At 33.4% G+C, this 26715-nt stretch overlaps 2 protein-coding genes across 3 annotated transcripts in view; one reads left to right on the top strand and one right to left on the bottom strand.

Annotated features, from left to right (window-relative positions):
* LOC126744905 (nuclear protein localization protein 4 homolog) overlaps positions 1-26715 on the top strand; it is a 128616-nt gene that overhangs the window by 72630 nt on the left and 29271 nt on the right. The window lies entirely within an intron of this gene.
* On the bottom strand, positions 1684-24950 carry LOC126744911 (uncharacterized). 2 transcript variants are annotated; one of them, XM_050452503.1, is made up of 5 exons: positions 24648-24950; positions 6518-6836; positions 6281-6466; positions 6095-6224; positions 1684-4169 (listed from the first exon to the last, which is right to left on the bottom strand). In XM_050452503.1, exons 2-5 carry the CDS (start codon positions 6821-6823, stop codon positions 3205-3207), a joined length of 1587 nt encoding a protein of 528 aa, XP_050308460.1. In that variant the 5' UTR covers positions 6824-6836; positions 24648-24950; the 3' UTR covers positions 1684-3204. The 2 variants fall into 2 exon arrangements, with proteins under 2 accessions (XP_050308460.1, XP_050308461.1); XM_050452504.1 differs by lacking the exon at positions 24648-24950 and adding an exon at positions 8839-8987.

Genomic DNA, 26715 nt, shown 5'->3' on the forward strand with positions numbered 1-26715 from the left:
AACCGTCAGTTTGTGTTACGAGTTTTGTTTTCGCATGAAGCAACTTTTTATTTAAACGGTGTCGTAAATCGGCAAAATTGTCGGTACTGGTCAGTGTCAAATCCACACTGGGCAACTGAGGCTCATACACAGTACCGTAAATCTATTAATGTTTGGGCTGGTATCGTGGAAAATAAAATAATAGGGCCATACTTAACAGGACAACACTATTTGAATTTTCTTCAAGAAGATGTTATCCCTGCTTTGGCTGCCCTATACCCAGACGAACAAGACCCTGCTGTTCCGACAGTTAATTTGTGGTTTCAGCAAGACGGCGCACCGCCACATTTCTTTCGAGATGTCCGTAATTAGGTACTTGGATACAGTGTTCTCAGGAAGATGGATAGGACGAAGAGGGCCAATAGAGTGGCCGGCCAGGTCACCAGACCTAAATCCCTGCGACTATTTTCTATAAGGGTACCTGAAAAGTAAAGTTTATATTGAGAAGCCAAACAACGTAGAAGATTTGAAAAATAGAATTAGATATGAAATTAGACGTATATCACCCGAAATAATTGATAGTGTTTTACATGAGTTTGGAAACCGTCTTGCTCTCTGCCAAGAAGTAAATGGGGATCAGTTTGAACACTTGATAGATTAATAAGAGTTTTCACAGTTTATAACATTTTATCTTAATTTGTAAATAGAGGTACTTACTTGCTTTCTTGTTGGTTAAATGTAAATATTTCTGAAACATTTGAGTTTTGAGATAAGGTGTGTTATACGAAACTTGCTTGGAATTTCGCCTTTATTTCATAAATGCAATAAAAAATTAACATTCCATTTAAAAAAATGACCGATAACGTCATATCTTTTTTTTGTTCCACCCTGTATACCAAAATTTATGTGAAATAATGCGCAACATAAAATAAAAATCGACGGGTCCGAGCATTTTCTCAAAAAATCATGTCTCTAATTTTTATCGAATTTATGCGGAACTTTAGGCGGTCACTGTATATAAAACAAGTTAAATTTAATATAACAATAAAAAAATTTAAATTTTCATTGAGTAACCATACAAAAATTTAATATTTTTTCTTAAACTTTGCTGTATTTATTTAAAGTAAGGGGATATCGGACTTAAAAATAAGTAACGTATAATGTTTAAATCTTACTGTCCGTAGTATGTGATGACCCCTGCTATTGTCCAATCGGTAAAAGTATTATTATTGTATTAGGCCCTTCAGCTAAAGTTACTAATAAATCTTTGACTTAGGCGTATCCGATTCTATTTTAATGCTAATAAATAAAAATATTTTTAGAAAGCTAGAATTAGCAGATATGAGTGTGCATCGTATAGAAACAAGGTTTCCTTCACTTACAAACAAGTCAACTTTGACTAGCTTTATACAAAATTATATATATTTAAAGTTGCTGAAAAAATAAACGTATCTTGTAAGATTGGCGAAAATTTTACTAAAATAATGAAGTTGAAGGGTCCTCGTTCAATTTCTTTTTTCCAAAGCGCCATCTATGCTCGCACCTTTAAATTATGAGTTTTCAGTGCCAATGAAACTACAGATTTCTGTTTTTTAGAAGATGCTTCTGAATGAGTATTAATGATTAAAGAGGTTACTTAATTATGCAAAATGTGAACGCCAGGTTAAAGGTTTATGTAAAAATGTAAGCAATAAAAGACCAAAATTATATTTGCACCATTTATTTTCGTTTTCAATGTACACATATAGCGAAACATGACATTTAGACAAAAATACCGACTATATAACGAGACGTCCGATCATTACAAAAAGATTCTTTTTGGTTTAAATATTTGAAACTCCGGAAAAATCCGATTCTAGGAGTGTTATCATATTGATGTAGGACCGGACTTGTACGCACTACTTTTAAAAATACGTTTTGCGTTATTTATACTAGGCTAATAGGTATACGGTTTCGTAATATAAAATATAATTTAGCAAAATTAGAATATCGATTTTACTACTCTCTTTTGTCGTTCAGTCACATATACCGTATGTATTTTGTACTTTTCGCGCTACGTCGCATGATTTTAAACCATAAATTCCAAAGTAAAAATTAATTTTTGATTTAATTCATACGTTGATATTCATATTCGATTTTCGGGCTATTTAGGCCATTATGTTTATTTGCTAAAAGAGTGTTAATATAATAATATACAGGGTATTTTCTATTTTTTTAACAAACAACGAGAAGCTTTGTAAAAGTAATCTGTCGTGTTTTTTTTTAATGCTACGAGAATGGGGTAAAATTAGCCAAAATAAACACCCTGATATTTAACAATTTATAAATAAATGCATCTATATAGGAACAAAAAAAACTATACGCTATTAAAAACAATACCTATGTCGCATAAACTCTGAAAGCTTTAACGGGTCTCTAAACTCTCATTTTCTCGATGATAGAATAACACTATAAACCATTTATTTTGTATGTTCAAAGCTAAAAAAATAGTTAACAGTAAAGAATCCGATTATTCTTATACGAAAATATAATTTATTTATAATATATCGAAATCCGTTTGTTTAAGCTTAGATAGGTAAACACTGATCGCGAAGTGTGTCTGAAGCTATACATATAAACATCTATTACACCGAATAATAATTAATTATGCTAAATACACGATAGGCGAGAACATTTTGTTGTGTGACGCAGGTTCTTGTCAGACTCGCCAGTTTCACATTTGATTATATAGACCATTATAACTATTCTTGTTTGATACTGACAGCCGTCTATTGTTTAATATAGTCGTGTAGATGTAAAATAAATATACTAATGCCCATTCTGACAAATTTTATAATTGTCAAAAAGAAATCCTTAGTCTGATGAATCCAATGGCTAGTTAATTAATTTTATAAAGGATCTGATTTTTAACGTTTTGTTATCCGAGCGACATATACGTAATACAATGCATGAATCAGGATCAGTATTTCTACATGAGACTTACGAAATTGTTTAAAAAAATTAAATGAAAAACAAACTGATAATTGGTTAGCAATTGATACTTTTTGAGGTGACCCACAAAAACAGACAATATCGGCATTATTGCCGGTATATTTTTTGCCACTCAGCGAAAATCAACTTGTTTCGAAAGTAAATATTTATCGTATCGCTCGAACACGTAATAAAAACAAAATATTCATCTGCATCCCATAACAACTAAGCATATATAAAGCGATATTTACCCTATTATAGCTTTCCACACTTGGAAATAACGATATTTTTTGTGGGTTTCCCGGCGGTATCCCCAAAAGTGCTGATTTTGTCAACCAATTCCAAACCCTCAGCCACATGACCAAAAATACCCGTGAACCCTCGCATCTCTTGAAGTATTATCCGAAACTGTGAGCCAACCATGCCGAGATTATCGTGTCTCTTTTGCGTTCTGCGCATCCCTACTGCGCCTCTTGATGCAACCAATTTTGTATCGTCTGGTAAGAAATAACCATCTTCATATATCGATCGACCTCCTCTCCCATTATTCAACTCGTAGTCCCCGGTAATTACACTTTCCCCCTCCCAACATTGGAAAATTTGGCAACCCTTGTAACTTAGCCCTGCCTCCCCTGTTGCCAACTTATCGAAATTCTTAGCCATTTTCGGCGCAACGTCTGCGCGAACCTCTATCACAATCCTACCCAATTGCGTCCCATTCACGTCTATGTTAAAGTAATAAAAGGGACATGGATTGGTAGGTTGGCGCATCTGCGGACTCGGCAACATCGCGGTATAATTATCTTGTTGCGTTGCCAAGTGATGCTGATGATAGTTGATCACCTGAGAGGGTAATAATTGATGAAAATCCAGGTTTTGTTTGCTCAAAACGTGACGAGAGTACAATTGAGCCATACAATAGTTGGCCAAAAACAAAATCGGGTTCTGTTGCGGATTATTCGTGTTAATTAAACGAGTGTTTAGTAATGGTTCGCCATGGTTGATGTTACTGAATGCTTGTTTGAGCAGTTGAAAATCGAAAATGACGGAAGCGGTCCGGATGAGGTCGTCCAGTTGACACTGCAGGTACATTTCGTGGTAGCGCAGCTGTAATCGGTGTTTTTCCATCGTTAGGTTCGAGTAGATGTTGTGCACGTCCGTCAATGTATCGGCCATTGACAGTTTTACGCGGAGTTTCGCCAAAAGATCGCGAGTTTCGCCTGGAAAAGGATTATTAATATTAACGGGAGGATATGACCAGATAGGAATTGTGCATATGACCTATGGCAGTTCAGCGACCCCTCATAGCAAAAGCGTCTTCAAAAAATTAAAAAAGATGTTTTTTAATTTTTTGAGATAATAGGTCTGGCCTAATCTACGGTTGAAGTGAAAATGACTATTAAATATATATATATCAAAATTGTTGATGTGATCAACAAACGTTAAAATCGATTTGATATTTGCGTTTACTATGAGAAAAATATAGTCGCCGCCAGACAAAATGCATTTTGGTCACCTGTCAAAGAACTTAGTTAAACCTATTAAAGTACCTGACAAATAATGTAAATAGCAGGTGGCAATATAGTTGTGATAGGATAGAAGCAGAAGTTTTGACAAGCGTTCAGAATTAATGATATCTGGCCGCGACGATACCATAGCATGCCGTCTCGACTTTATGGAAACAGATTGCCTGGTAATAAAATTGCAAGCTTCATCTAAGAGATAAGTTGCTCTATGTCATACAAGATGAGGCGTTGTGTTTGTTTACGCGTGTTATTTTTCTTATGTTTACATGGTTCCATATTCTATTGCTGTATTTTCAATTTATATTGACATAGGAAAGTAGGGTAAAATCAGACCTCCGGTAAGATGGAAGTTTTCTTCATGTTTTAAAAGTAAAATGTGCTGCCATCTACTCTACACTACTTTAACAGTTTGCTATTATCATTCTAACAAACTTTCATCGATGATTGCGTGCAGTCGAATTATTAAACAAGTTTTATAGCCCTTAACAGTTTTTAGTGCTTTAGAGGACAACTTCTTTGTTTCAAAAAACTTCCTGCCAAAACTTGGTTGCTATTACAAAGCAAGTGAGTACCTGGTCTTATTTCGTAACTCAAAACAGCAAATATATCTATAATACCTTTTTGATAGTGATATTGTCGACCAATAATTAGTTGCAAAAAGAAAAAATGCACTTCGGTTAAAATGGGACCCTATTATGTCGGGAAAACGGGCCTTTGGATTTCTTTTCTTAACACGTTCTTTATTATTGGTTATCGAAATTATTGTGAACTTTATTTGAAGTAGTTGTTGTTTAGCTACTGCATATATAGGACTTCGTGAAAATATCTACATTATTTCAATAAAACACACATAAAAAATCGTATATGCAAAAATAAAAATTAATAAGCAGCTTCTGATTGCAAAATGTCCTGAAGTTTTACAATTTGTCATGCACACGATTTTTTAGGAATTTCGTTAACTTTTTCAATTTCTACAGTTGAAACTATGTTTGAAAAAACGGTAAGAAGTGCATAGATAGAAGATAAAAGAGGAAAAAGGACAGCAAAAGTTACTATAAAGTAAAAAGTAACAAAATAATATGCCACAAATAAAATTGACATTCGTTTCCTATTAAAATGTATATGTGCAACAACTGGGACTTTCAAGGTTAAAAGCTCGGAGATAAGCTCAAAACTATATAATAACATATAATAATCTGTACAAAAAAAAACTAATCCTTGATGTCACTTCGATTCACAATAACATGTACCAGGCTGAAGAAAAAAAGATATTCTTTTACATATTGTTACTAGAGGCATGACTGCCTGAAAAACCAACTTTTTTTTTATTTCAGTACAATTTACAGGATACAAAGTAAAAAGGTCCCATATAACACTACTTTTCTATTCATCTATGAAATAAATATAAAAAAATCAGACATTTGCATATCTGCATATAATATATGCATAATCTGCATATAAAATCATGAATCATCTTCATCTTCTAACGCTGAGAGTTGAAATTATTACATAATTCTATCTCTTGATATTTTACCAGGCAATCGACAACTTTTGTAATATTCTGACCAATCAGCAGCCTGGGCATAATATGGACGTAACTAATTATTTTTGTTACTAACCGATTTCGAAGTGTGACGCATTATTCGTAAGTTCGGATTCGACGTGTGTCTTAAGCGTGACGCACGCTTCGTGGATTTTTAGCAGGAATTCGCGCTGCTGCATCGCCAGTCTTTGGATCTCGGATAACATCTGGAAAAAGATAGATTAATTAAATGTGGTTACATTGATGACCTAATTGCGCTTACCTTATTCATTGATGTCAAATCGATTTGCATCTCGGCTACCAGATGCTCCTTGGCTTCGCCCTGAGGTTTTATTTTGTGTGTCGTATGTTCTACAGTAGACGCGCACGCGCGACATAACGGTATGCCACACGAGTGACACCATAGTACCAGGGGCATAGCGTGGGTGAGACAATTTTCTGAACCAACCTAGACAAAAAAAAGTCTAAAAATACAATAAAAATTATTTAAAATTCGTACTTTTTGAGTCGACGGTGTTTTGTCGGGTGGCCTCGTTCCCAAACTCATCTGTCCGAAATTTTTGGCTAGGCACAGGGCGGGACTGTAAGTGGGCAACGATTCAGGGCCCATATCGCCCAATTCGGTCCTTTTCCAACAATAGACGCAATACAGTTCTTGGCCTTTGGTCATGTTAGTGCGGGTGCACTGCAGACAAAAATAGTGTTTACACGATAGGAGTTTCGGGCTTAGATCGCTGTCGTTGTACTTTTGTTTGCAGTAGCCGCAGAGCATCAGTTCTTCGAATTCGGATACTACCAGCTCCATTATCTATGAATTTCTGAAAAAAAATCATAATACCATTACTAATTGGGTTTTAGTCAAAAAGAATACAATATTTATTCGACGATATTAAGGGACTATAATAGTTTAGGAATGAATATAAAGGGTGTTTCTGAAGTTGAAGAAAAACGCAAAATTTGAATTTCGCGCCATGATTGACAATCATAATGTCACATGATTGTGACGTGACAGATCGAAAGTTGATAGATGGCATAGTTAATAAACATGGAGCATTACACTGTAGGACAACGCATACTGATTATTGAAAATTATAAAAATGGTTAAAATTTAATGGCCACTAAAGGGCGTCCATTATTCGGTCGAAATATTGTTCCTAATTAATCTACTGTGAAAAGAATAATCAAAAAAATTCGAATCAGTTAGTGACGTGCAACAGATGATACGAACTCGTAGAGGTCATTGAGAACAAAACATCACGGCAGTTTGCAAGAGTGTGACAGATGGACTAAAGACGTGAATTTGTCATTGGGCACAAGGACGTTTAAACAGGCACTCTTCAGCGTCTGTCACTAAAGATTTACTCAGGCGAAGAGAATTCACCAATTGGACACCAAAAACCTGCTCATTTTGCAAACAAAATCATTTTCAGTGATGAAGCCATTTTCGCCTCGATGGTTTCGTTAATAGGCAAAACTGTCGCATTTGTGGCATGGAAAATCCACGAATGATTCATCAGAAATCGATGCCTCCACAACGTATGGTGTGCATTATGGTCTGGAGGAAATTTGATAGTTTTTCTTCTTATGATAACAGACAGTGCGTCATTTGGGAGCTATTAATCTTGACATGTTGTTTCAGCAGGACGAAAGTGGTCGCGTCATTTCCCGATTTGGTGACCAGAATTGGCCTCCACGGTCTTGCGATTTAACGCCTTTAGGTTTCTAACTGCATGGTGTTATCTGAAGTCACAGGTTTATGCCAATAAGTCTGCAACCATCAAAGCATTGATTCAATTGAAGACAAGCCGAAATTAGACGCTGTATCAATAAAATACCACCACAAGTATACAATAACGTTTTTGAAACTTTCGTTAAAAGGGTACGCATGTGTCAGCAAATCTATATTTTCTAAATCCATAGATATTTCAATAATTTGCTACAGAAAGCTTGTTTTATTGAATACTCAAATCTTGCGATCTTATTGAAACACCCTTTAAGTCTTTAAAAATACAAAATTCTGTACATTAGGCCCATTTTTAAACATGGGTCTATTTTGAATCTTAATTGAGAAAATATACTTGCAAGAAATAATGGTCTAGAATTAAGGATAATAAATAAAATGCAATTAAAATAGTAAATAAGAATTAAAAAAATAAGAAATTGTCGATTGAACGCTGAAAGTGTCGTCTAAAAAATATTAAATATTTTTTGTTAGTTTTATAGGTTTGATGTAAAGTAAAATAATGAAAGTTTTATTTTAAAGACAGTTTAAAATCTCCAAATTCATGGTATTCATGTAGATGATATTTTGCGAAACACACTTTTTTCAAATTAGGTTGAAATAACACTTTTTTAACTATAAAATGTTAAATTGTCTTAGTGGTAGATAGTGCTTTTCTTGAATCCCGCAACAAATAACTTGACATTAAATTGTTCAACCATTCCCATACAAATGGATTTATATTAAATTGTATATAAAAATCTTAGCTCGTATTGGTTTCATTTTCCATACTATAAATTTAAATCACTCTGTAGATTTCTGGTTTTAAATTTACCGTATAAATAGCAAGGAAAATTCTCATATGCTTACTCGTATAGGAAATGACAAAATAAGAATTTTTTTTTTAAGTAAATTTTTACACATTGTACGAAGTTGCAAGATAACAACTTCCTTCGTGTTTTGATAAGAGAACGAAATGTAGATGTTGATGACCCTTTCACGACCAATGACGGACTTTTTTAAATAGATTGGCCCCGCTGTTAATTTTAGTATTTATCGTATAAATATTAGCCCAATAAAAATTCGCCATATAAACCTACCGAATGTACGCGTTCGAGTTTCAAGGTCTCTCGCGATTCGGATAAATTGGCGTAATTATTACGACCACCATTATTATTATCAATATTAATTTATTTGTTACGATAGAAATTTAAACCCGAAAAAGTATTGATGAATTTAATCTAACACTAAAAACCAAAAACTGTCTGCACGTACATACGCTAGTAAATAAATAAAACGTGTGTATAATAAAGTGCCAGTTCATGTCGTCATACATTTATGTAAAGTTAAAGGACAGTTCGGCGACAGCGAGGAATCGATTTGCATTCATTTACGTTCATGTTTTTTTTGTGGCAAAAAAAAATCGAATAGAGGCTGAATCATAGATTTTAAAAAGAAAAGTCTACTGTTAGTGGCAGATAAAAATACATTTTACGGGATAGGCAATGTAAATATTTTTTCTAAAAAACCCAATTGATCTGTGAAAAATGCCTTCAAATATGAGACATAATCAAACTAAATAATATAAACTTTACCCGAAAACTCGTAGGTAGTAGTCATCAACAAGTGGTAAAATCGATATTAGAATTACGCAACAAGTCCGGATCCAGTTTTCCAGAAATGCTTGTTCAAAGAAGAGTTATATACATAAAAGTATCGATTTGTGTAATTATACATTAAAACTATTATACAATTTTTCTGGATTTCTGAATAGCTGCGTAATTTATTGTGTAACGTGTTACTTATTACACCGTGTTTATTTATATTTATAATAAAAGATTGATAACTTCACGATTATATTAACACTTATTTAATTGACTTAAATAAACTTAACCTACTATAAAATTGAATTTTGGCTGTGAAGGTCGACATTAAAAATATATTTATTACGCTTTAAAATAACGACATTTTTGGTTTAGATGATTATGTAAAATTTTGAAAATAAAGGTAAGGGTGGTGCAGGACAAAATTATTAATTTTAGATTCAGCAGTTTTGTTCTTGTTCCTTTTTGCGTTCCTATCTTAAGAATAAAGGCAGCTAATCGTTTTTTTTTATTGTAGCTAATCTGAGGTTAACTTCTTTCGCCAAAAGAAATTGTTTGTGGAGTAAAATAGGTATTTTTTGTTATAATAACGGATGTCCCACAAAGAATCTCTCTCGGTTGTATCTAGGGAATCATTAGTGTGGAAATTATTTTTAAGTTCCCAGAACTACCGTTAGGGAACCGCAACTTCTATGGCAAATAAGAAAATGACAATTTGCAAAATTTTTCTTTATGAAAAGGCATTATAACTAATGGCACGATTTTCTTCAGTACATTTTTATGTTTTTTTTGTTGGAAACACTTTGTATGTCTGCGTAAGTAAAGTGATGGGAAAAGTTCTGTTTTTATTTAAATATTATTAACTCCGGATTAGATAATCGGCATTAAACGAGCTAGCTATCGTTTAAAAGTGTTTTTGCTAGATATTTTACTTTAATAACAATAATAAAATGCATATGAGAGTACACACTAGACGGCACTGTCTTACGACTTAACATGCATGGTGATTTGTTTGATTCCTATTATTCGGTCCGGAGTTAATAAAAGCATATCTAGATTAGAGTAGATTAAAATAATAGTGAAGTTACACTTGGACCTATTATAAGATCTATTAGCTATACAGGGTGTCCCAGTTCATGTGGGAAATCTCTCGGATCCAGGTAGAACATCGAAAAATAATAACGAACGTTCCTATAAAAAAAATTCCTACAGGCCTTATTTACGAAGCTACAGCCTCCTAAAGCACGCTGCTGGAAATTGGTTTTTCATAAATTACTTTTAAACTACCCGGTAGAATTTAATAAAAATTTTAGGTGATGAACACTATTAGGGACCTCTTAAAATGACATCCTTAAAATACATTTACCTTGTTTACTTTACCAGGGGCGGACTAGGTTGTACACTTTAATGCGTATATTTTTAACACCCTGTATAAAAGTATAAAAAAGTATTTTTAGGACACCACTGTATTTTTAGGAACATGTATTATTTTAAATTAAATGACTTACATCGAAATTTCTCTGTTCTTTAAATAACTAGCGCACTTATCTTATTTAAAAAAAATAAAAAAAAGCATTGGCTCGTTTATTATTTTTTTTCTCCAAAACGGTTCATTTTATCGATAATGAACAAGAGTACCTTTTTTTTAGCCAAGGTATCCAAATTTATTTTTTTTTAGACTTTAACATACAGGGTGTTAAAAATATACGCATTAAAGTGTACAACCTAGTCCGCCCCTGGTAAAGTAAGCAAGGTAAATGTATTTTAAGGATGTCATTTTAAGAGGTCCCTTATAGTGTTCATCACCTAAAATTTTTATTAAATTCTACCGGGTAGTTTAAAAGTAATTTATGAAAAACCAATTTCTAGCAGCGTCCTTTAGGAGGCTGTATCTTTGTAAAGAAGGCCTGTAGGAATTTTTTTTATAGGAACGTTCGGTATTATTTTTCGATGTTCTACCTGGATCCGCGAGATTTTCCACATGAACGACACCCTGTATATATTCCATATCGCTTGATGTTAGCCTTAAGTCAAATTACTTCTTACAACCATATTGCTTTGATAAAGGCAAGTCATTCGACGGTTTTAGTGATAAGATTACTCTTTCTAAAACTGCATACCTGCCACGATTTTCGGAAAGTTTCTCATGCAGTTACTAGGTGTTCTGCGTCTCTTCCTCTTCCCTAAACCTTTAATTTCCTTAAGGTCTTAATGCCCCGTTAAAAAACCTGTGGGAATATCTAGTTTAGTTTTATTTAAACTTACTAGAGCTTTAGATCGTTTCGGATTGCCTCAACTCCGGATGATCATCCTAGAGGCATTCTCTGAGTTGCTTGTTCATTTTGAAAGCTCATCTATAGGTAAGTATTCTTGCATATGACACAGAAAGGTTCCCGTCCCACAAATTGAGAGTCGGAACCCTTTCTTGCGAAAATATTGGCTTCTTTGTTACCCTGCTCGCCCGTGTGTAAATATTCCTGTGTAAAAATATTATTGATATAAATATGTTATTGTGTAAAAATCTCCTAGCTCACTAAAATTTCCTAAATAGTTTCTTATCATTTTAGAACTGATGACATGTGAGCTCAGTGCTATGGCTGGTATGGCCACCATATACAGTGTGGTGACTTTAACTGGAATAAATTCAGTTAAAACTAATCAAAATTTATCTCGCAAAATTCCTGAGACCCGTCGATTTTTGTTTATTTTTTTTCACATTTCATGATAGTTTTTGTATTTTTTCACCTACAGGGGGGGGTCCAAATTAACCCAAACTTTTGTTTTCAAATGGAAAGCCACTTTTTTTTAAACTCTCATTGAAAAGAGCCCTTTTTCCTGATTAAATTGCCCTATTTACTTTTGTGATTATCTAAAGGAGAAATACGAAAAAAAAAATAAAAACCATTAAATTATTAAAAGTCTCGAAATATTTTGTTTAAAATATTTGTGTTTAATAACTTTATTGAAAAAATTCCTTATTTATCCGAATCCCACAAGATTGAAATCTTATTGATGATTGGTTATAGGGACAGAAGTCGTACTCAGCTAGAGGTTGTCCACTTATTCAGGCAGAAATATCCAGATTTGCCACCTATTAACCAAGGTACGGTTAGTAAAATCGAAAGCAGATTTCGAGAAGTTGGGCACGTGAGGGATGTTTCAAGACAAAGATCTTCTAAAATCGATGAAAACATTCAATTAAATGTATTGTTAGCGATGGAAGAAAATCCGGCAACTGCAGCCAGAAGAGTAGCTCGCGAAAACTCTATTCATCATAAATCTGTGCTAAAAATTTTAAAAAGTGCAAACAAACGACCTTATAAAATGCAACCCGTTCAAGAGTTATTGGAAGGCGATCCAGATCGCAGAGTTCAGTTGTGTGAATTAATGATGAACGCCATTGACGAAAATCGCATATCTTCGGAGTGGATCCTTTTCTTCTGATGAGGCTACATTCACCCTAAATGGCTATGTTAATAAGCAGAATCATTAGCGACAACTGGTCTAACGAGAACCCACACTGGGTAAAAGAAACTAATACACAATATCCCCAGAAAACTAATGTTTGGGCTGGCATAATTGGCAGGCAAGTTATAGGGCCCATATTCTTCAATGATACTTTAACTGGGGAAAGATATCTAGAATTTCTTGAACATGAACTAGTTTCAGCCTACGTGCCTTATATCCGAGTCAGTTCGATCCAGATTTGTATGATGAAAAAATCTGGATGCAACAAAATTGTGCTCCCCCACATTATGCCCGTAATGTACGCCAGTATTTAGATGACAATTTTCCGAACGGATGGATTGGTAGAAGGGGTGCAATCGAGTGGCCGGCACGTTCTCCCGATCTCACCCCACTTGATTTTTTTCTGTGGGGACATTTGAAAAGTCAAATTTATATGAGCAAACCAGGAAACCTAGACGAACTCAAAGAACGTATTAGGCAAGAAATCCGACAAATATCTCCAAAAGTGTCAGAAAATGTCAGAAACGAATTTTATTATCGTCTTGGGCTTTGCCAACAAGTAAATGGTGCTCATTTTGAGCATCTTATACATTAAACGCAACTTTTAATAATTTAATGGTTTTTATCTTTTTTTCGTATTTCTCCTTTAGATAATCACAAAAGTAAATAGGGCAATTTAATCAAGAAAAAGGGCTCTTTTCAATGAGAGTTTAAAAAAAGTGACTTTTCATTTGAAAAAAAAAAGTTGGGGTTAATTTGGACCCCCCCTGTATGTGAAAAAATACAAAAACTATCTTGAAATGTGAAAAAAAAATAAACAAAAATCGACGGGTCTCAGGAATTTTGCGAGATAAATTTTGATTAGTTTTAACTGAATTTATTCCAGTTAAAGTCACCACACTGTATAGATTGCCTGTTAATGAAGATTGCGATGTCCTGCTTGAGATAGTATCTGTCCAGGCTTAATTGAGCGTATCTTTCTATAGCGGGTATTTCTGCCTGAAAGTCGCTGGTGTGTTTCCACAGCGACTCTTAGCATTTGGTGCCAGGCTAGAATACTCCAACTTGTTATCAATTTTTCTGGGAGAATTTTTTACAAATGATATTGCGTAGTTATATCGTCCTTAGGAAGATCAAGCAGGGGAATAGATCTTGTTTCAGATGTTCAGGCGCTCTGATCGATATTCTTGCTGTTCTTTCTATCCCTGGCTAATTTAAACATGGCCCTTTTAGCAGTGCCGTATACCGTTAGATTAAGGTTTTGGGAAAATTATAACTTTCAGTGCGATATATTCTCATAGCTTCTGATGCATACCCATGCGAGTCTTTGCACTTTATTAATTTTATGCCTTACTGTGATTAACTGTATTCATACCATTGTCCCGTAGGTGATTACGGGTTTTAACATCATTGTGTACATTGATCGGACTATTATGGGGGAACATCCGGAGGTTTTCTCCGCTAGGTTTCTACAAATAATAATGGCTTTAGTAGCTTTATTTACTCTAATTTCTAGATGTTCATTCCAATTAATTTTGCTATCCAGTGTCACTCCCAGATTTAATTACCGCTATTTTACTTCAATCGATCTATGTACAAGCTGTCCGTCCAGGTAGATATCACTGGGATCATGAGTCATTGAGATCAATGAGTCATTCCATGGTTTGTCAATATTTGAAGAAGTTCATCGACTACCAAATTATAAAGTAAGGACAGAAAAAGAAAACCTCACGTTTTCTCTCTTTGGGGCGTGCCACGAGTAGTTGATGCTAGCGGTCTGCTCGCCCACAGTTATTTCAGCTGTAGATACATGTAGCATTTGACAAATCCATCGAATTGTGGTTTTATTGGAATTTCTCTTCTCTAGGAAAGTTTTGACCGCTACACTTGTGATTGTATTATCAAATGTTCCAGGTATATATAGAAAGCGCAGGCTATTTATTTTTCATTCATTTGTTTTTAAATATTTTGTGGATGGTTTCTGTAGATGTACACATCACACAAATGTAGAGGTAATCTCTCCAGAATGTAATTTCTTATGTGATTGTAATATTTTCCATTGTTTTTCGAATGAAAGATGTACCTAAGACTGATAGGTCTAAAAGATTTGGGGTCAGTCCATCCTTTTTTTCCTATTTTCAGTATGCAGGTGACTTTTGTCGTTCGCCAGCTACAGGAGACGTAAAACATATCTAAGTTTATTCACCATTTTATATTTTAACAGGTAAGGCAAAACGGTTCAAACAAAAGAAATTTTAAACTGAGATTATGATGTCATGAGATTATGGTGTCATTATCTCTGACCTAGGTAAAATTCTGTTTTTCTTATCAGCCATAAGAGTAACGCCCTTTAGCGACCGCTCTGAAAAAAAAATATTAAAAATAGTTTTTATCAATTTATGATGGCCTCTTTGATAACAAAATGTTTTTCCCGAGACACAGTCGAAAACTATTATTAGTGGTACTTCTTCCTTAAAAGTTTAGTCCCAAATACATTAAATAAGCTCATTAACTATGAACTAATTTTACCTTTTTTGACAGAATATAGAGGCATTGTTACCATAAAATATACACAAATTCCAGATGTTCCAAAACATTTAATTAATAAAAACGAAACCATCCAGCATATGGGGCGTGAAATATATTTAAAATCTTGATCCTTAAATGCCTATAACTTATAAATCAGGCGCCAAAAATCTTATGCTACAATTAACTAAACGTACTCTTTAATATATTTCCAGAAGTAATCAAGATGTTAATTATACATACATCAAAATGTTCTAGGGGACAAAGGTATTAAAAGACAATTAAATCAGAATTTGGAAAATTATTTAAAAATTATTGAAATTAATCACATCGGAATTCATTTTGGGAGAGACTGCTAAACATTAGTTTATCAAAATCACAAAAAAAGAACATTGTAGTATACCTGGAGAATCATAATGTATGAGTATTTAAAGAAGTAACAGATCGAAAATTTTATACAGTTCAGCAACTCCTCCCTTGTATGAAACACGAGTCCTTGATTTAAAACAAACCTTTTCAACATATCCCAACTGTGTTCGATAGGATTTAAGTGAAGGGATTGTGCAGGTCATGGAAATACTTGAATATTGTGTTGTTTGACGTTCAGATTTCGATATTCGTTCGAAAGTTTAGAATAATTCGAAAAATTCAGATTTAGATTTCTGGGATGTCGGCGGATCTTCATACTATCCTGTATCACACAAACAGCTTGTAACTGTTTTACGATCAAGATTCTGAATTTGCATATTAACTTTGTTAAAACAAATTCTCACTATACTAGCAGTAAAAATTATAGTTACTATATTTTTTTAGTTTACTACATACGCCTTAAAGAATTTAAATTAATTATTTAATATCAACAAGAATAACTCAATATGATGAATGTGATAAATGTTCAAAGGAATTCCCAACAATAATAAACATGATTTATCTTAGAAGCAAATTTTTTCATCTAAAAATAAAACGGCTTTTTTTCATTGTTTCTTGGACCATTTTAATGTGTGTATTAGTTAAGTTTTATATTTCCGAATGGATCTCCATAATGTAATATTCCAAGACTCAAAAGAACCATATAGAGTAAACAATTATAAAGATAATTAAACCCAAAGTCAATGAAGAATGTTGAGCAAGTGACGCAATTTATGTATCTGGACTGTATTTGAACCAAAATTGGGACCCGGAACAAGAGATTAGATGTAGAATAGAACAATCAAGAGCAACCTTCCGTAAACTTCAAACTAAGATACAGAAATAGATACTGATATAAGACAAAGAATGTTGAGAATATCATAGATAGACTACATAAGAAATGAAGAAGTTCTTCGAAGAGCACAAATAGAAGATCGTGAGCTTTTCGAAGTAATAAAACGCAGAAAAATATCATACTTAGGACATATTATGAAAGGACACCGCTAAGAATTCCCGCGCCTTAGCCTTCAACGTAAGACTGAAGGAGGAAAGAGGAGAGTAGGACGAAGGAACCGTTCTGGTTGCAAAATATTAGAAAATGGACGGGGAAGCCGTTTTTAAGAACTCCAATCCAAAATTCTGAAATTAACAGAAGCATGTGACGAACGCCCATGCAAGAAGAAATAAAGTCAGTGGTCTCAAAGTCATTTTTGACCACCAAGAGCCAGGAAAAGAAAACCCAACCTTTATATGGCAAACACGTGGCTGTTATGACAATTGTGTGATCTGTCATTCTTGATAGTCAGAACTGAAATTTCTTAACAAAATTTCACTACCCATTAAATATGTGTACAGAATTTCTCTTGGCTATAAAAAATAGCGTACTCTATATGCTGTTACATAGGTGATGCGCGACTCGTTGGCATTGCTTCGGTTTCAGAGCCTTTTGCCCCGAAATTGCTTTGTTCAATAATATTAATTAGCGTTACAGTAAGTAGGTGAGATTAAGTAAATGAACATCAGCATGCAAGGCGAAACTAGGCGATGTACGCATTCTTGATTTTCTCCAATAGTTAGTTTACTATCTTCACCAGAATTTTGTCAAAAATGTTCCACTCAACCCCACCATTGAACACCCCAGAATTCGTGATACGTCTCCAAAGGTAAAAACAGGGGTTTGATCTCTTATAGAAAACATTAAATTTAAGGCTGTATCCAGATAACTTTCTTATTTATAAAGTTTTTGCTTTGAACATTTTTCAGTGGATTTTTTGACAAAGATCCTATCTTTTAAACTATTGAGTTTCTGATTTCTGAGCTAAGTGTATTTTTCATATGGAACACTTTTATTTAAATTTTGATTCTAACACTACAATTCACTGGAAGTTTGAAATGTGGTTTAGACAAGCGTTTAGGAAACTAACTATATTTTTGTCGATTTTAGAGGTTATATGTGGGTGTAATTATTGTAATCTTATAAATTTATCTGGATCTCGATATAAGAATATTAAATTATAATTTTTTGCAATGCTTAATATAAAGGCATTTTCATTTTATGTAATATTTAATTGTAATTTTTGCACTTTGCACCTAATAAATCCTCATACCTATTTAAATAAAAAATCGACTACATTTTTTTATAAAATAATTATTACACACTATGCCGTATCCGAAACCGTAATTACGAGAACTTGTTACTTTAAATACTCATTTAATAACGTGTTGCAAAATGCTTAATAGTCTCGAACTGAATTAGATCTGAACATTTTATTAAATTTTTTGGAACCTTTACAGTTCCTAAAAGCAAGAATTTTCGGATATACCCTTTTGTGTCTCACTTTCTTTGCCTTTCTGTCTCTAACATTATCTTATAAATAATCTATTATTATTTGAAGAGGACTATTGCATCATGACGCATGACAGAACATAATGGGTTTTTATTTAACGCTTACTGAAAGTAGTAGATTTCAATACAGAATTATAGCAACAATTATAACATGTTTAAAAGATAATATTAAAATGCTTACCAATACCCTGAAACAAAAAAAGGCGATTATATTTTTAAATGGCAAACACATGACATCACATATCGCGCAAAATCTACCTTTCTTATCTATTGTTCACAAAGTAGCATCTAAAAATAATTTCATCTTTTTATTGAACAAAAAAACTTTTGCTTTAGTACATAACAGTAGATCCAGTTGATTGGCATTCATAGTTTAAAATAAAAGTTGCAATAAGAGGATCAATTCCAACTCTTAAAAATAGTGGTCTCACGTGGGAAGACACGTAGATCACTTGATCTCCGAATTAATGTGAACTAAGAGGATTTCACTTAATGCAGTCTGAAGACTATAAAAGTCAAACGTGGCTTATTTAGTCGCCGACCAAAAGTGGCGAAATATTGTCTTTTTATGAATTAATAAAATTTTTGAGGCAAGGTCTCGAATGTGTCATATATAATGAGTTCTAGAAGCAAAATTATTTGATGTGGGGTTAGGTGGTGTGCAAAATGGCATGGAACCTTTACATCAAAATTAATGTCAATAATATACACTTTTCAGTAGGATGTTGATCCGAAACAGTCCCCGAAATTTGGTCATAAAGTGGGTGCAGAATAATAATATTAGTCATTTATCCTGGTCCTCATACTCATCTGATGAAAATAATTGGCAGAAAAATATTTTACAAACCATCAATGACCTAATTCAATATGTAAACTTAATATTTTCCAGTTTTCTTAGGAATATTTAACCGTTTTTTAAAAATTTGGTGTTTTTTTCTAAGTAAAAAATATCTTGGAAAACAAGAATTTACGCAAAGAAAGTTTGAAAATAAGCTTTCGAGAGAAAATGGAGGTACCATATAAGATAAAAATAAAATTATTATTTTGTTGTCAACACCGAGCAATTACTAGATTAACATTCACTCCGTATTATTAAGAAAAAAAAGATAAAGCCGCAAATTTGTTAATGAAATGACCTACTTTACACCTAGTATAGGAAAAAAATTTGGCTTGAGATTACAAACTAAAAACCTTGTAGAAATTCAGTAAGCTATGGCAGCAACATTGGGATTTAATATTTCGTTTTAGACTGTGGTCTACTTTAAAAAAAATACATATGTGTAAGTAAGGGTATTAAAAACTTAATTTAAAATCATCCAATCTTTAAGTTGCTTAAATGTCACCTAAATACATTAATAGTGTCAAAGAGTAAGTCTGCGTAGAAATTTGCAAGTTCAAATGAATGAAATTTCTAGCCCCTCCAAATAGTGGAGAGTTTGCCTATTACGCAGAATGTAAGGGCTGGTACAAATACATAAGTTTTCTAAACATAAAGGGGAGTCAATTTGATTATTTATAATAAGTTTTCAATATAACTGAGAAAATGCCTAGGTCGATTAAGTCTAAAATTTAATATAGTTACAAATTTACGTTGTACCCTTTCCAACTGATCAATATTTTTTTTTTATTAAATTTACGAGAATCCCCATTTTACATGTACAAAATAGATTATTAAATAATAGATAACTTAACCTAGTGAGTTGATACAATGTAAATATATATATATATATATATATATATATATATATATATATTATTATTATTATATATATATATATATATATCATAAAACTGAGTTGACACCATTACAGCCATAGTCTGCTCAGGCTGTTCTTAAAAACGTACAGTGAACTACTACATAAATAAATGTTATGAGCGTTTAAGACACTCAGAGATCTATCGATAAGAGAATGACGGCCATATTCAGTTCTGTGCATAGGAACATGATAAAGGTCAAAATTGCGTAGAGTTCTATTTGGAACATTGAGACCCACTCTTGAAAGAAGGTCAGGAGCATTAATCATGCCGTTAACCAGCTTAAAGACAAAACAAAGATCAGCGTTCACACGCCTTTTGGCCAATGTATCCAGGTTAAGTCTTACTCTCATGTCCTCACGATGGTACTCGTCAAAGCTAATGCCCATTCTAAATGCAGCACACCGTAAAAATCCATCTTGCACTCTCTCAATCATATCTATTGAATTCTGATATAGAGGAGACCACACTACTGAAGAGAATTCAAGATTAGATCTAACCAGTGAGACATAAAGGAGTCTATAGGCTTGCAGAGAGAGATGTGAACTATACCTGTTTAGAGCACCCCACACTCTTAGTCCCTTTAAAGTTATTTTAGAGATGTGATGAACAAATCTCAGATGCTCATCGAACCACACGCCCAAATCCTTGACTACATTCACATACTGCAAGGACTTACCAAGGATACTATATGTAGAATTGAATCTCTTCGAACCTCTATGAAATGATATGTAGCAACGCTTGGAAATATTGAGCCTCAATGCGTTCATCACTGACCACTCACACAAAGCACCAATGTCTTCCTGAAGTTTGGCTATATCATTCACCTGCTTAATCTGCATGTAGAGCTTCAGGTCATCAGCAAACATACTTACAGAACTATGATTGATCACATTAACAATATCATTCACAAATAGATTGAAGAGCAGAGGGGCACAGTGAGATCCCTGAGGAACCCCTGAGTAGTAGGTGCAAAAGTACAGCCATGCACCTTCACACGCTGAGTTCTTCCTATCAGAAAACTCTTTAGTCATTTTAAGAGGAAGTCATGAAAACCAGCACTTTCCAACTGGCCAGTAAGAGACCAAAGTTCACCCTGTCGAAGGCCTTGGAGAAGTCGGTATAGACCGCATCAGTCTGAACCCCCCTCTCCAAAGCCCCCAACAGATCACACTCGTATTGAACCAAACTGCTGGTTGTGGATTTCCCAGAAAAGAATCCTGACTGTTTTTCACTAATGATTCCTTTGCATTACCATGTTAGCTGACCGCAAACCAAACTATCAAACAATTTGGCCAATGAGTTTTGAATACATACTCCACGATAATTGGCAATATCCCCCCTATTGCCAACCTTAAAAATCGGCATGATGAAACTGTGCTTCCAAGCTTCTGGGAAGGTAGAGTCCTGTAAAGACATATTAAAGATCATCTGGAGAGGCCTACTAATTGTATAAATACAGTTCTTTAAAAAGACATTAGGTCCTATATTACCTGGCCCACAGATAAACTTGTTAGGTAATTTCTGGATCTTAGAAAATGCCTCCGAAAGAGTGAAGCGTCCAACAATAATATTCTGGGAACCAAATTCAAGAGAATCAGGAATGGGATAAGTAGAGTTGTCGTAAACTGTAGCAAAAAACTTTTCAAACAAATAAGTAATTGCTTCCCTAGACTCTGCCATTTCCTGGCCCAAACACATCGAATTTGAAAATGCATTGCTCTTTCTTTTATTATTGACAAACCTCCAAAAGTAACGACTATCATCCACCACTGATCATCCACCACTGACCTCTCCACTTTATCAATATATTCACTAAAGCAACGATCGTGTTCTACTTTACATCTAAGGGTCGAAAAACGAGCATAAGAGTCAGGTGTGGGAGTAGACGTATATTTCCTGTGTGCAGCCTTCTTTTTACAAATTAAGTCTTTAAGTAAAGGACTAAACCATTTAGGAAAAGATGAAGACCTTAGTCTCTTTTTAGGAACATACAAATCATGTGTGATACCTCGGATTCCAAACAACTGTTGCATACTCAAAGATAGGCCTTTCTAACGATTTATATAATAAAATTAATGGTTTAATTTTATCAAAACCGGTAGTTATTCGAGATATATATTCTATACTTTTAATTGCTCTTTGAACACAATTCTTTTGATGTAAGTCAAAGAACAGCCTGGAATCCAAGGTTACACCCAAATCCCTAATACAATTCACATACTTTAATTTAGTTCCATCAAGATAAACATCACATTTGTTCTGTACTTGCGGTGATTTCCTTGTGAAAAGTTTATAGAGACATTTTTCTGGATAAATACATAATAAGTGCAGTAATGGACAAAGTTAGAAATGCATTGTTTGAAAATCTGATGGATTTTTAACAGCTTTATATATTTTCAAATAATTCCAGTACAAAGCGTAATTACTATCAGAAAAACATTGTCCAATGTCATCAAACGAAAATAATATCGGACCCAAATCAGATCCTTAAGGCACTCCTAAACTCACGCCAATACTCTTAGATTTAACTCCATTTATTACGATAAAGTGAAAGCGGTAAGTTAAATAGCTTTTTATCAGGCTGAGAAATGCGCCATGCATACCGAAATTCTCAAGGTTCATAAAAAGCGTTAGATGATAAACCTTATCAGATGCTTGAGAGAAATCAGTATGTATACCCCGCATGTCTCGAGACCTTGTTCCATGTTTTTATTTATATTCTGAACGAATGGTATCAAATTAGAAAGACCTGATCTTCTCTGGATCCATGTTAAATGACATCAATTACTGTCTTTATTTCAAAAAAGAGTAGTTTAAAAATGAGCAATTCAAAGAGCTTTCAATTCAAAGTGACTTAATAAGGAATTTGATCTATAATTCGCCACAGAACTTTTATCTTCAGATTTATAAATACGTACAATTTAGGCCATTTTCTAAACTATGTGCTTTTTGATAGTTGTAGATTGCTGAATGTACAATGGTTAAAACATACTGGAACAAGATTTCAAAAAACTTAAGGAAGACTATCAGGTCCAGACAGAACAAACGATATTGCGGTTCTTTTATATCTATGATTTATTTTAAAATATTGTGAGAATTCTGTAGAACTTTATGACGATGGTTCAAAAGGCTGCTAAAATATTTTGAAACAAATTCAGAAATATCTTCATTATTTGACGCTCCCAAATTATTAAATTTTACTTTAAAAAAAATATTTTTCGTATTTTTTTGTCATGAAGAGAAAAGACCAAAAGTGTTTTGTACCTTTTTTAATATTTTCTTTCAAATTTTTATACTCTTAGTTTTAATGCTCAGTCATATTCAGTCTGCCGTTTAAATAGTTTCCAATGTTTATGTGCTTGCAATTCATTTTTTATCAAACTTATTGTATGTTAGGAAAACCATAAAGGGAATTGATTTTTACCCTTGGAATATGTTTTTAGTGTGCCGTTGGAGAGAGGACATTTTTTCATTGATTGTGTTTGCCCTGTTAAATTTTAGCTTAAGTATATCAATTACAAGAAATATTTTTTTCACTTACTTGATCAAAGCTTATCTCTACAGACATGTGATGGTTATCTTCGAGTCCGAAAAGATTATTACATTTATCTATACGCATTTGTCAAGGAATTCGACATTACAAGATCTAAAATCTTGTTTAGAGAGTTAAAAACATGATATTAAAATTAAAAATTTGAGGTGTGCTTAATATAGAAAATATCATAATGTAAATGTTTTGAAAAATCAAGTTTAAAGGTTTTCTAGTTAAAATATTAACAAGAAACATATTAACTAGCGGCTTTCACCTTAGCACGTTTATATTTATTTTTGGTGTAACCATTTATAAAAATATATTATTATTTTGTTTCTACTGTTAAAAAAATATATTACAAAAAATATACCGAGTGTCGCAAGCAATTTTTATTTTTTCAAGAGAAAACTTTTAAAATTTGGTATGAATTTAAACTGAAATAAAACCAATGCAATTTTTCATATATTTTGCCAGTAATGGCTGGAAACCAATATATTTTTACTTATTTTGATAGAAAATAATGATGAGAAAGTGAAAGTGATTTTTTTTTTTGAAAATGATTTAAAAAGTGAATATTTTTTTTAATTTAACAAAAAGTGCCTTGAAAAAGACATTTGTTTAATTATTTTTATTTTTAGTACTCGAGCCGTTAATAATAATATTAATGCTAGGTATCAAAAAATAAATAATCAGGGATATCATTGAATACATAATATGTTGGGTGTCATTAAAAATAAGAAAGTGATGCTCATTTCTGGTAACACATAAATTGGCAAAAAGGAATTGAATGCATCGTTTAATCCAGATTTAGCTTATATGAGTTAAACTTGAAAATATATCAAAAAATAAAAATGTTATAGTGGAAAACACTTGCTTGCGGCATCCGGTATATGCCAAGTCTTATAAAACACCTTTGAATATATAGAGGTAGAAAATATAACCTTTAAAGGATTTAAAGTGTTAAGATGCTCCCTATTTTAATATATGGTGGCACCTTGTTGACGTATTTAATATATTATAAAACATCTAATATACCAATAATTAACTCAAACCTAATAAATTCACTGACATAATAATTTTCATGTTGGCATTCATAATGAAAAACCATTATAATAATTTCATCGATTAATTAAATCCGGAAATTAGGCTAATAAGTCGCCCCCGGTTAATTAATGTCAACTGTTGCTCGCTAAACTGATCGATTGAACACAAAGTTCTATTGGCGCCAAACATTGCCGTTATCATGTTACTTATTTGTTGGCTTACCGATTTTTGTTTTTCGTTAAATTCTATACGATGTGTTACACAGCCTTCGGTAAAAATATAAATTATAATAAGTTTCCGTTATTGTTGGTCGTTTTGAGGTTAATAATTAATGAAAATTAAACAGGTTTATTTGTACTGTATTTTGACGGGTCCGGACTCCGGAACGAAGAACGGGATATTCACGCATCGGCATTTAATCCGAAGATTTGACGAGATTTCGAGAAAATAAAAAGATGTTTACGGTTGGTTAAGAAAATGCGGCCGCTACGCGACGTGCCACATCATTTTAACGACTGAAAAGTCGCGGATTTTGCCTGCGGTCTCGCTCTCTACGTTTGCGCCATGCCCGCAGTGAATTGAATCCACACGTAGAATTTTGTTTGCTTATAGAAATATCGATGTATTTTTGTGTCTATGTAGAGGCATCTGGTGGACGCCAGCAGTACCTGAAACGTATTGATTTTGTAGATATCTGTAGTATGTTTTTTTTGGTGAAAGAGTAGCATTATAGCGGGTGTTTCTCGAAGGTATTTCCCCCTATAACTTGTTTATTTATATTTTCAATAGCGACGGATATACAGGAAGAAAAGGAAAAAAGGGCGTTTTATAAAAATTCTTTATGAGTATCTGTTTTTTTTTTTTTTATAAAAGATGCAATAACTGATGGAAATCATGTGGAAACCCCAGACAAAAGGATGAAATTGTAAATAAAACTACTCGTTGTAAGATCTTATAAACAACACAAAACACAAAAATATAGAGAAGTAGTGGTTGCAGAGAAAAACAAACCACCGAGAAGCGACAAAACCCGCATTTACCGTTGATTTTCTGAGGTCCAATTTTGGTGCCCTTGAGCGGGCTTAAATGACTGGCGCTACATACAGTGTGTCCCACTTAAGGGTTAGCCACCCCTCTAAAATTTTTGTTTCTTGACCAATTTTTAAAAACTTTTTTTTGTTGGATAGATGGTCAAAAATGGCACTTATGAACCAAGTTCGACATTTAGAGAAAGCAGGTCATGGCCTACTGTATTCAAGTTTGAAGTGCGAAAAATCGAGAAGTAGTATTAGCGATATTTATTTTTGAAAAATGGTACTGGATTATTGTTCAGGACCACTTAAAACATAAGTGTACCAAATTTGGTTATGATAGTATACAGGGTGTTGAAATAAATTGGAGTCAAATTTTTAAAAGGCGCAATAACATTCTTAATCAAATACGAATATTTTGTAAATTTTTGGCTAATTGGCATCCGCCAACACCAAAGATAATAATACTACTAGTATTTTATCTATGCTAACACTCAAATTTAAAAATTAATGCCACAAAACTAAATATTAGTTCCTTCAATATGTCCTCCATTAATTCTTATACATTTTTCTATGCTATGTCTTCTGTTGTTTACTACCACCCTTCTTAACTGTACCCTGCTTATTTCATTACACTCTTGTCTAGTGCGCTCACAAAGATCATGTAGAGTTTGCGGTATTGATTTGTACACTTTGTTTTTAAGGGTTCCACAAAGAAAAAAATCTAAGGGAGAAAGGTCGGGGGAACGTGCTGGCCACTGAATTAATGGACTGTTTCGTCCCCTCCATCGATTCGGATGTTTCTGATTTAGCCAATTCCGCACTACCACTGCATTGTGGATAGGCGCACCGTCAAATTGTATGTGTAAGTTTCTTGTTTCGGCTAACGGCAAATCATCGATTACGTCACTAAAATCACCTTCCAGGAATCGAAGAAAATTAAGTCCATTTAGATTTTCATTAAAGAAAAACGGCTCGATTATACGTTCGTTCAAGATACCGCACCATACGTTAATTTTCTGCGAATACTGCCTTTTACATTGAATCACCCAATTGGGATTTACGTTACTCCACATTCTAATATTTTGAGATGACACTATGCCGTTTGTAGTAAATGTTGCCTCATCGGTGTATAAAATATTTTTCAAAAATGTAGGGTTAGCCAAATACTCGCCTTGTAACCACAAACAATATTCCATCCTGCATTCTTCATCCTCGTGTTCCAAAGTGTGAAGGAATATAGGCTTGAAAGGCTTCTT

This window comes from Anthonomus grandis, chromosome 15 (assembly GCF_022605725.1).
Source record: "Anthonomus grandis grandis chromosome 15, icAntGran1.3, whole genome shotgun sequence".
NCBI lineage: Eukaryota > Metazoa > Arthropoda > Insecta > Coleoptera > Curculionidae > Anthonomus > Anthonomus grandis.